Below are 12572 nucleotides of genomic sequence, written 5' to 3'. Positions count from 1 at the left end.
TTACGACGCTATAGAACATGCACGGAAGGATGGTTGTTAACAGCATTGCGATGTAGAAACACAAGCTCCCTGCATGATACACTACTGCAAACAACCACAATCATACACAAAATTCACATTTTTATCTCTTTAAAGGCAGATTTTTCACACGGCCCTTGTTGGATCTAATTAGCGTGTCCAGGTATTTCTCATGTTGTGGCTTGTAGATTTATTGACCGTGCTAGCACCTGCTATTTTTGGCAACGCCGCGCTCATTGGGATTCCCAGTCGATCCGAAAAGAGCCATGTGGACAGATGGTATTCAGTGAAAGCACAAGGAAGCTTAGCGATCACATTTTTCTTGCCCATTTTGTTTGGTTTTCTGGTTTATTTTGAAAACATTTACCACAATTCTCCTTACTTGGTGGACACATTCACTTGCAGTTGATTCGGTACCAGCAGCTGCAAAATGACTTAGAACCCCATACTGAGTGTTGTGCCATTTGAATGAATGCTAAATCACGCATCGCGCACAAACACATGCATGCACACAGCAGTAAGAGGTGAGCAGATTATTCAAGGTTATCTTAACTCCCTTAATATTGTCTAAGCATTGCAAACAGAACCTCCGCACGCAAACAAATGTGCTGGGAAATGTGAGTTAATAGTGTGCTACAGCTCTTATCACCAGTAATTAAACAGCCATTAGTTGCATATTAAAGCTACACTTTTTTTTTTTGTAAGTTTCATATTTCATACATCAAATTAAAAACTACAGTGGAACCTTAAGGGGAAGTCAAACATTTTTTTTCCAGAATGTGTTCTGTGCAGGCCCACTACTTGAGACAGGGCATTCTGATTAATATTGCGTTTGTGGAATATGAGTTGAGCAGCAAAATCCACCCGCTTTTAGCCATCTCAGGGGCGGCCATTTTATCACTTCTGTCGGCTGACAATGACATCACAGTGTCTCAGGGCTCAGATAATGACCAATCATGGTTCAGCTTCGGAAACAGGTGCATCGAACATATTCTTGAAAAAAAACAAAAAACGTTTGGGTTGACTTCACCTTTAAAGATGCTGATCAACTTACAATTTGTGTTGAATTGATTTAACGTCAGCGTCATTGAACCTCTATTAACCCTACACTGCAATTTTTAAAAATTAACAAAAAAAACACCTTAACATTCTTAACCACTGATGTAGTTCTGCAGAGAACCATTATATCTTCATTGGTGCTTGTCTTTGCTAAACTTGACGGTTCACCTTTTCACACGTTTTTCCAACAAAATGCTTGTTTGGACCACCCTGTCTCCCATTCTTAACAAGCATGCTAATTTATTTTGCGTTGGTTTCCAAGTACCTTGCATTGATTACAAAATGATTTACCACATGTTTTCTAGGATTCTGCAAATACGTTACTATTAAAAACTGTTGGACAAGTTCTGAAATGCAAATCAAGGATGAGAACGATGCCTCATGTCTGTTCCAAACCGCACGCACACATCACCATGTACATAAAGATAAGTCCTATTTGCATTAATAATAGATACCATACCACCAGAGGAAATGAATGAAGGAAAATAGGCATGCCTCGTCAATGATGCCTGCAGTTAACATCGATAAATTTACTTTAATGGTGAGGTTAAAGCGGTCAGCGAGCGTGTACATGCAAGCAGGCGCGCACACACACACACACAACACACCGTGTATTGGAATGAAATACACTTTCCTTAGCGGAGACCTCCCTCTGTGTTCTTCCGCTCTGGCTTGCCTCTCATCTTGTTTGCAACTCTCATGTGCAGCCACTATGTCTCACACAGCCAACAGCAAAGGCCTGATCACTGCACAACATTGCCGAAAAACTCTACATATGAGGCAAAGGTTCACCACACTTGATTCCTTTTCAAAATCGGAGCTCTCCACTTCTAGTATATCACTTGTGATAGTACAGAGAGGGAGAAATGTTGCATTTCTTTCATTCCAAGTGATTGCAGTTCACACCTAACCAAAGGATAAGTAACGGTACATATCAAACACTGTACAGTATTTAGCTTGAACATGTAATTCACAGTAGTTTGTGTCCTACAACCACGAGAGAGAGAGGGAGAAGCTAATTTTGCTTGAGTAGAGCACACACAGTCAAACGACCATTTACCTTCATGCCAATGGGGATTTGGAGTCTTAATTTACATTTTTGGAATGTGGGAGGAATTCGGAGCACCTGCAGAAAACCCACATTTATATAGAAGGAAAAATAGTACAAAAATATAGTTGTCAAATAAGTGTGAGTAGTATAGCGCTGAGGGCAGTCACCACGGGATCAAAAAGAATAAAATATCCGACCAGTTGTTGTAGAATAGTGGCTAAAGTATAAAGTAGAGGTCAGCTGGGTGCAAAGAAAAAAAAAAAGAAAAACCCAGTGCGCAAATATTACTTCAGAACCAATATGCCGGTAATTCCAATTTGGGTCGGTCACTCTGCCTGCTGTTGTTTATCATCAAGCTGTTTTTCTGTGTGTGCGCATGTTTCTGTCCTTATGTGTATCTGTTGGGTGATCGATTTGTCACCAGGCAGTCCACCCTGAAAAGCAGTAGGCAAAGCATTCAGTGAGCAAGTGGCCACCAGTGAGCGTGAGGACGGGGGGGGGGGGGGGGATGATATAAATCAAAGATAAAAGTGTTGCATTGATCCAACAGCCAATCAATAGACTTCATATATACTGCGGCACTCTGTGCTGCTTGGATTCAGAGCGTCAGGTGATTTTTAAAATGGATTAGGGGCTCCTTTGGTTGGACGCGTGCATGTGTCTCTCCACCAGACACAACAGGACGTCCAAATAGAGCCTGCTGTCACTGTTGGACTCGGCGGTCCTCAAACGAGCGCATTCATTTGAAGGTTGAATAAGCAACAGAGGAGAGCGATGTGTGTATTTGTTTGTTTGCTCTGGATTATGGAACAAAATAACATCATAGCAAACTGCGGTAGAAGTACAGCCGAGTGGAAGAAATGAGTGCTGCTCCATTTAACGCGTGTTCGTCGTCCAGTCCCCAGATCTCGCCCGAATATCAACAATTGCCTCCGCAGAGACCAGGTAGAGAAATGAAATCTCTGTGCACAATGCCACCGCAACTCCAGCCAATATTATACGTTTGAAGTCCACTCAGATAACTATTTTTTTGTTAGCAGGGACTCTGGGCTCCACCTGGAAACAATATGAATGTAAAATGCCTCGAACAAAAAGTATTGTCATACTGCAAAGTTGGTAGTGCTGATGTGAATGACTATTTTTACATGACTTTTGACTTGTGCAAGTTGTAACTAGGGCAGTTTGGCTTTGAGCTCTTTTGGAAGCCGACCAAAATATATAAAAAAAAAATATATAAAAATATGCCTCCGATACTGCACACAAACTTGGAGGTCACCATGCCTGGCAGTACAAGACACTTTAACAAAACTCCGAGAGCTTACAAAAGATGCACTCCAAGTGTGGTTTGATTTTTCTTTTTTTGGGTCTTTTTATGTCATCGCCATAGCGGTGTGATGGTAGGACCAAATATGACAATTTGAGCCCTAAACATTGCGACATAGGAAAGAGGTGCACGTGTGTCCTGGTTGCTCAGTGCAGTGCGACTAAAGCGACGGTATTATTAATTTGATTGTGGTTAACTTTACACTTATGACAAGTGATTTGATAAGGGGTCTCCTTATGCATAGGATCCATGCATGTTTATATTGCAAGTATATTGCGTGTTATAATCAAGGAAGTCACATTGAATCGAATCCCTCATCAGGATGGCAATTATGAGAGGCCTTTTCCGTGTTCGTTCTCCGTCATCTGTTTCAGTCAAAATTTGATCGATCTCATGAGACCGTCCTCGTTCTTCTCCTTGTCGTTCTGTCACATTATCACTACATTCCCGCTCTTCTCCAAAGCTACCCCTGCATTTGGAATGAAAGAGACTCAGGCGGGCGAGCTGTGTATCCTGTTTGGAGGTGGATGTCCCCGGGGGGAGAAAGGCCTGTCGTTGAATGATCATCCCTTTCTTTAATCAACACATCTCCCAGAGGGAAGTGCAAAAAAAAAAAAAAAAAAAAAAAAGTTTTACCTTGGCATTTTGTGTGTATTGTTGAGTTAACTTTTGAAAAAAAAAAAAAAAAAAGTATTTTTTTTGGAGCATTGCCTCTAATTTTGAGAAGGTTTCACTGCAGGGTTTCTTCACATGGAGCCCCAAAATAAAGTCCTAATGCCTTGACGCTGTCGTCATTAGCATGACAAATGAGTTGAAATTCGATTTCCTTGTAGAACATATTGAGGGTGCAACACAGATTAGGGCCGATGCTGCAGCGTCAATAAATGATCCGATTAAATTAAACCATTTCTCCTTGTGTTTTCCGGGACGAATACAGTCACTGTTTGATGTCACGTGGAGGACAGCATTGTATAGGTGAGCACTTGATGCCATTTGGCTGTACGTGTGTACAAAAAGTAAGGGGATGGTCAATGTGCGTGCTAGCTCGTGTGTGCCATACAATTATGTGTCGCTACGTGCTCATTGAGCTGTTGACCTTTCGTGGCCACAGATAATGAGCTTTTATGTTCTATTACGTCTCTCTCAATACGCAGGTGAACCCCTGACACCCGAGTGCCATCGGGTCGAAGAAATAATCTCAGTCTGAAAACAGATTACACAATGCCCGCACACAAGCAATTATCAGGACAATCATAAATTGGAGGAGAGAGTTTAGTTGCTTTGGATGGATTTAATGGCAAGAATAATGCGGCTTTTGAGTTTCTCAAAAATGATAAAGACTAGACTAAGGCGTGCCGCGAACCGAACAACGTGGCTGAATGCCACTAAACTGTTATGCGGTGTCCACGGCTCTGCAGTTAAAATGAGTGGGTGACCATCGGCACTAGTTTTGCTGCAATTTGAAATTTGTCGTTTTACAATAATACTGAACTATATCTATAATTTCATCCGAATCTGCGGCTGAAAAAAGGAAACGTGGAGACTGAAATGCGAGTCTGCAGTCAATATATGGCGCCAAGAGACTCGAGAAAATGCCTTCTCTTTTATTTCTCTTCTTTCTTCTTAGCTAAAATGTTTTTGCCCAAAAAGTTTGCTGTTGCAGCGAGTTTGGTTTGTGTCCAAGGATTAATTGCCTGGCGCATGCATTTGAGTCACCCACTATTCTTTTCACAATTGCCCACTTCAGTCACGATCGGCTGCTTTGCTCAGTGTGCGGGATTAAGATTGCTTTGATTTCCCCCCAAAAAATGGTGTAAACAGAGCATTTAAAAAGAGCCACAAAATGTAATTACGCATCGATTATGTTGCTCATATGGCGCACGTTGTAATCCAGTTAAGTGCAGAGGAAATTAGACTGTGGGGAATTTGTAGTGGCACCTAGCACAACGAAGCATTTATTGCTAAATTGTCGCACCAAAAGAGTCTGTTGTGAAATTTAGTTACCTTTTGTACCAAAAAAAAAACAAAAAAAACCCAAAACACAAAAAAGATGTAAATAACGGATTGTGGACATTTTGAAAAATATGCTCTTGGGGCTTCGGTTCGAGTCATGTTGCGGCAAAACCATGGCAACTGGTTGCTGTGGAGAGGCTATTTTTTCCTCATTACTGTTGAAGCGCCCTTGAGCAAAGCACTGGTATCCTGACCCGAGCTCAAGAGGTGCAGCAGCACAAAATATACAGCAGAGTAAGTTGATTTTTTTTTCCTTGAGAGGTTATGGTCGGTATAATAAATTAAATAAAAAAAGATTGCAAATTTTGTTTACTACATATTTGTTTCGTAGTGTTAGGAAGCTGTATTCAGCGATGCTCATGTCTTGTCTGGAAAAAATCAACTAAATTCACCTTGCTCGAAAGTTGATTGGATATTTTTCAGAAAAAGGCCGGTGCTGCTTGCGCCAACTTGCCGTATTCAACATGTAAATGCCACCGAGACGTGGCACTAATGGTTGTATCAGCTGCCTAATCATCTGTCACAGAGGAAAATGGAAAATTAGCCATTAATGTTTCTTTTTTTTTCTCTTCTGATGCTTCTCACACTGGCTTTTATTTTTAGCAGTGGACGTTCAAGGGTCTAGTGCTCCGTCGAACTTCATTAGGCTCTCAAATGAGCTTTTAAATACTTCAAATTATTCAAATGTCCCACAGTTTTTGTGCTGTTAGACTAATGAACTGGCTGGACACACGCACGCACGCACGCAGACACGCACACACAGCGCTGGAAAGTGTGAAGATCCTTGGAGTTGATTGGGTGAACCACACACTGTGTGTTTTGCCTGTTCTTAGCAGCTCCAACACAAGCAGACATGTCACGGCTGGCTAGGTGTGAATTGAATGCGGCTGTTTGAATCCAACACAGTCGCCATGGAGTCCAAGTGAGCCACTGTTTTTTTTTTCATGCTTAATTGGGCATTGTCTCAACAACTTAGCCTTACAAGTTCATCCGACACTGAGGAGCAACGGCATCCTTAAAATTGGAATTAGTTTGCTGGCAAAGTTACCGCGGAAAAACAAAAACTATAAAGATGCAACGGGAGGAAGATAATTGCTGTCGAGGAGTGACTCTCTGCCAGTCCCTTTTAGCTCATTGCCATCAATATGAAATAATAATGATGTAGTCAGATGTACTGCACCTCTTTCTGTATCGTTGCTGTCCTGTGAAAAACACTTATCTCCTTTTTTTTTTTTTCCATTTTTCTTATTTTTACATGAATGATGTTTCCGCGTTACAGACATCGCATTAATTTTAAAAGTTTTGAAAATTGGACATAGCCTACGTGTTTTCACAGGACAGCGACGTTATGTAGAACTGATAGTAAAATAAATAAATAAACATAAACAGTTATAAGTTACATTACATTGTTATAAGGGTGTTTTAGGCGCAGCACAAACAAAATGTTTTCAGCATAGAAATTAGGCCTCTGAAAAGTATTTTGTCTTTGAATGAATCCGTATATCAGCCTTATTTTTTTGAACTACTGAAATGAATAGATATATATTTCACGAGGTCACGAGGCGGCCAAAAATCATCTCAGCCTACTTGGTGAAAGGCTTCTTTCTACTCCCGCCTCGGCGCGAGCGACAACTGCCACATCAATTCACATGACCGATGCACTGTGCTGTTGGTGACAGGTCTACGACACATTCCACGCACACATCAGGAATTGTTGCTGCTCTGATCAGTCCATTATGTCACATGTTGCGATGACATACAGTTTCCCACATGGAGAGGAGGAGAGAGACGATGCAGCACGCAGCTCGTTGCTGCAAAGCAAACTAGTTTGGCAATGAAATTAAATGCATCCTCGAGTCATCTCGGTCATCCCTTTATGGTTGTAGCAGGTTCGCTGACCGACTTGGAACTCAACTGTTTCAAAACAACTTGTGTCCACGAGTATATTCAAGCTGAGCGCACCAGTCAAGGATGACAGCGGCACATCAAGGTGGAGTTCATGCACCTCGTCTTCCCTACTTCCGGAAATACGCCGTAGCAAACCTGCTGTGTATAGTGGTTTGCTGGTATGCTTTTATTTTGAAGGCCGGGAAGTGTGAAGGAGGGGAAGTGTGGAAAATAAGTAACTTGTTGACTGTGACTTCTGGTCGGCTGTTGGACCCAAATAATTATAGAATACGACAAAACCAACCTCTGGCTGGAAAATGGAAGTAAGCACACACAGTTGGGTAAGTAGTAAAGTACTAGTGGCGCATTTTGAAGTGCGTTTTAAGTGTCCACAGGGGGATTGAATAGTAAATTAGCCCACTAATGATGCTTAAAAAGCTTCTGCCGTTAGCCTCTCTCCCACCGCCGGTGGGTGGAACGCGTAGGGGGAGTATGATAATTTTGATGAATAAGGGTGGGGGGGGGTCGCGGCCGGAAGGGTACCCAGGTCAAGGGTGGAGGGTCGCGGATGGACCGGCAAAAAAGGGTCAAGTGCCCAGCTCTGCTGTAAATAACTAATAGCCACATGGGTGTGTTGTCAGAGAGACGTAGGAAACCTACCAATAAGGCAGAAATGATGACGACCGTACTTATCCTTAAAGGTCAGGGTGCAGACATTGAAAACTTTTCTGTAGCCCTCTAGAACCCCCTTTACAATGCGTAACTGTCATTAAAATGTGATTAGGTCGTTGGTAGACAGCAGTTTAATCACTAAATACAATTCAGAATGTGTCGTCTGCCGTTTGAATCCCGCGCCCCCTCATCTTCGGCTTTTTCCGGAGATGTGACGTTACAGTAGTCGGAGGATTCAGTGACTACTAATCATGAGCTGTCTAATAACGCCCCCCTTCTGTCGGCTCATGTGTTTCAAAATCCTCTCATTCTAAAACATCGCTCGCCATTGAATGTCCTGTGTTTGTCGCGCATAGAAATTGTACAGTCTATGGTGTAGCGAGCGGTTTAGCTATATCTACGTCACTTCCCGTGGCTAGAGCCACGATTCCTCTTGCTTCCATGAGGTTTGGAAACACTCGGAATGAGTCAGTAAAACCTATTTTCTGATCGATCTGTGGTTGACAACTTGCAGGAAGTGACTTTTATGTATTATAAAACCTATTACCAATGAGAATATGAATTTTAACAGACTCTGAAAAATGTTTCCACCCTGACCTTTAATTTGGAAATGCCAAATTAGCCAGATAATGCTGCTTCATTTTAGCTGCATCTGTGCAGGGTGCTAAGCACTTTGTTATACATTTCTGACACACACACACCTGCCAGCTTCAGCTATGCAGACATACAAATTAGATTTATTTTGATCATATCCAAAAGGGAATTATTAACATAGAACTCTTGAGAGTAGATAATAGTGGTCACGCTCCAGGTTGCAAACGTTTGCTTCTCGTCCTGCTCAATGCAGTTGGCCCCCTGATTGGCGGCTGGGTGAAGCTGAGCCGATTTTCATTCATGAGTTTCAATAGTGCATGTTTTAGAATGAGTTGAAAGTGACGAGAGGATTTTGTATCAGACAACCCTTACGGATGGATGAAACATGATTTCCTGTCGTCATGGGGGCTCTCGCCAGTGGCATAGCTTTAGGGTCTGGCTTTCAAAGATGCAGGCTGCTCCAAAGCATCATATATGTATAATTATTTTAAATATATATATATATATATATATATATATATATATATATATATATATATATATATATATATAATAGTACTTGAAGTAGAAGTAACGTTTTTTTTTTTTTTTAATTGTAATTTTAGAGCCGTAAGGTCTCCCCTCTTCTCCTAATTAAGTCCAGTCTTCCAAAGAGCCCACTGGTGGATCCAGGAAGCACCACAAGCCCATCGATTAGAGGACGCCGATACCAGAATTGCCTCGGCCCTGGCAAACGCCGCTATGCCACTGTTTCAGCCCTCCCCGCTTCCCACCACCTTATAAGAGCTCATTTCACATTAGCTCCTGCTTAACATGCTCGCTGAACCCAACCCCCCTCCCCCACCTCCACACACACCTGCAGAGAGAGTCCTGGCGGCACACCGTCCTCAGCTCCAGGCAGTTGAGTTTTTCTTTCTCTTTATAGGAGCAATCGGGCACAATGGTCTGCCGGCGACGCTCGGCGCAACCCTCCGTCTGGCAGGGGCAGAACAGCAGGCGGTGGCTGAACTCGGTAGGCACGCGGTCCAGGAACAGCCGGAGCGCTTTGTGGCAGCGCTTTTTGCTGCAGGTTTCCCCCTTGTTGGGGTCCTCCTTGCTGCAGGTGGCGATATAGGCGGAGCGGTGCCGCTTGCAGGTGCCGTTGAGGTTGCAGGCTTTGGCCGCGTCCAGGCACGGGTTGCAGGTTCTCTCGGCGTCGGCACAGTGGAAACTCTTCGGGGCCACTGTGAGCATCCCTAATTGGAGAGGGCGGTGCAAAGACAGGGAGACTTTTATTGCTGTTGTAACGTTACAACATTATGAACAGTGTCTACGATTACATGGACAAAAATTCTGTAATCCGATCAGAGTTCTGATTAAAATTATGATGGGATGCACTGTTTTTTTTCATGGAAACTAAAATATTGATCTGATCAAGGACTTGCATCAGGACTTCTGTTGGACTAACTGACGGACGGACTGACCACCTGATTACAATGACGGAATGACGAATGGGTACCTAGGCCACGGACGGATGACGAATGATGGACGCACAAAATTTTGTAAAATGCCCAGCTCTGGAAATAATTATCATCTTGTCTTGATGTACTTGTTTTTAAATGTTTTTACTTATTGTGACATTGAGCCTGTTTAGTCCAAAACAAAGCTATTTTTCGTAAGTTACGTAAGTAGGAAGAAATGGTTAGTGTACATTCTACCATCTAGCGGAAGAGCATTTAATTATTCTGTCGTTCATTATGTCACTGGCGTAAATAGATAAGGATAAATTATTTGCAACAAATGGAAATTTTCGGGTCAATTAGTAAAACTGGATCATTTCCTGCGGCACACCTCATGTTCTCTCACGGCAATATCGTAGCTGGGTATCACTGTTAGATACACTTGAAATCAAGAGAGGATTTTTGTCAGTTCATTCATCCACTCCCCCGACAACACAGGGGTTGATCAATCTCAGCGGGATTATGAATTGAACTAGTTCAGGAATCGATCCCCAGGACGTTGCAAGAAAATCAACAATGTGAACCACAAAATGATAGATTGTGTGCATCTATTATGCGCATACCTATTCTGATTCTCAGGCAATCAAACTTACTTTCAACGTCCTCTGTGAACAGTACACACTGTACATAGTTTTAGACAGGGGGAGGAAGCTGAAGTACCCAGAACTCCATAAGGACTGGCAGAATTGATTCAAAAGGGATGGTCAATGGCAGCACAGTCAAGTCGTGGTTAGCATATCTGCCTCATGGTCCATCCTGTGCAGAGTTTGCATGTTCTCCCTGTGGTGTCTCCCCGGGTTGTCTCCAGGCCCTCTGGCTTCCTACCTCATGTCAGAAAACAGGCATGTTAGGTTCATTGAAGACTCTAACTCGCCCCTAGGCTGTGAATGTGAGTGTGAATGTTTATTTGTGCCTTTGAATGGCAGGCAAACAGTCCATGGCGTACCCTGACTCTTGCCCAAACTCAGCTGGGATAGGCTCTAGCTCACCCGTAACCCTAATGAGGACAAGCAATATAGAACATGGATGGTTGGGATTGTCAGTTTGATGAAGTTTTTTCCACTCCATAAAACGTGGTCGGACAAACAAAACCTCTTCACAACAAATGCAATGATAACCTAGAGATACACATCGATACACGGTCAACATCAACAATCCAATACAGATCACAGGAGGCTCTGTAGCAAAGTATGGTCAACAAACAAAGCACTGATCCTTGCGGCTGCGGTCAACAGGAAGTTCATTCCTCACTAATATCAAAGATTGTCTCTGCGAGTCACTGGAGAGACAACTGCAGTACATCTGCTGCAACTGAAATATTGATTTCATCTGTATAAGACCCTGAGTGAAATATAAATGAATTTTGCCACCTTTCAAATGAGATGTTCCCGAGTTAGTGGTTTCAAAATATAGGCGAATCTTAATCATTACATCATGAAGCAACAGTCAATAATGAATGACGTAAAAATGTCCCTCAGTGCAATGTTGCAAAGCCCATTTATTCAAATAAATATCGAGCTTGGACTCAAATGTCACAAATTGATTTCTTAATGTATGAGCATGAGGAGAAATCATTGTTTATTTTTAATTGACTTTTAGGAAGCCACAACATTCCGGAAAACTCACCAATTTTTATAAGCCTATTTATAAAAACAGCATGATCAAGCAACATGAAAATGGGTGGACGGCATGGCAAATTCTAAATGACCCTTGCGCCAAATTAATCATGAAGTCGTCCATTTTGGTGTAAAGCAGGCATTTTAGCCAAATTCCGGGCTTCATACTTTGACACTCAGGACAGAGGCTGCTAGGTCAGTCGGGAGAAACCTTTCTGGAAAAAAAAGCTTTTCTGCCTCTAATAGTCTGTGGGAGGAGCATGTTGTCGAAGTTGAAGTTATGTCAATTGATTCCATATTGAAATGCTATTTCCCATGCGGGATAAAGACTAGAGACCCAAAGAAATAAAAGTAATTCACAGTTTCCAAAATACAAGCCTCAAAATCCCATACTTAAATATCTCCCACTTTGTTGTATTAATATGCACTATTTGTATGGTAAACGATTAAACTCACTTCTGTTTTTCAAGTGCAATGACAGGTCCATGCACTGTAATTAACCCTGATATTTGTGGATAACAGACGATGCCATTAGGTGTGCTGTTTCCTACCACGGGGCAGGGGGAAAATGATACACCTTTTGTACCCCATTCACTCGTATTCAAGCAATATTAGAGGATTTAACCTCCCTCCCCTGTAGATAATGATATTTCAGAGGTCATGGCGCCATGGTGACACCCAGAGAGATTCATCTCTTATTCAACAGAACCAATCTCACACTGTGTCTATCAGACAGCCTGCAGCAGGAAGAAGACCATTTGTTTTTGGAGGGGTGTGCCACGGACGCCGCATTGTTTTCAAGTGGTCTATCGCACAATATCAATCCCGCAAATGGGCTT

General features: G+C 42.4%; 1 protein-coding gene across 1 annotated transcript in view; it reads right to left on the bottom strand.

The window, feature by feature from the left end:
* The window catches only part of LOC147147268 (GDNF family receptor alpha-2-like), a 69462-nt gene that overhangs the window by 23198 nt on the left and 33692 nt on the right, over positions 1–12572 (bottom strand). Inside the window, exon 4 of the mRNA XM_086030689.1 lies at positions 9475–9853. Within this exon, the coding sequence (XP_085886815.1) occupies positions 9475–9853 (379 nt within the window). The remainder of the gene's footprint in view (positions 1–9474; positions 9854–12572) is intronic.

This window comes from Filicampus tigris, chromosome 5 (genome assembly GCF_054856515.1).
Source record: "Filicampus tigris isolate MCC_2025a chromosome 5, RoL_Ftig_1.0, whole genome shotgun sequence".
NCBI lineage: Eukaryota > Metazoa > Chordata > Actinopteri > Syngnathiformes > Syngnathidae > Filicampus > Filicampus tigris.
Note: the sequence above shows the minus strand (reverse complement) of the source record. Positions and strands in the feature narration are given on the sequence as shown.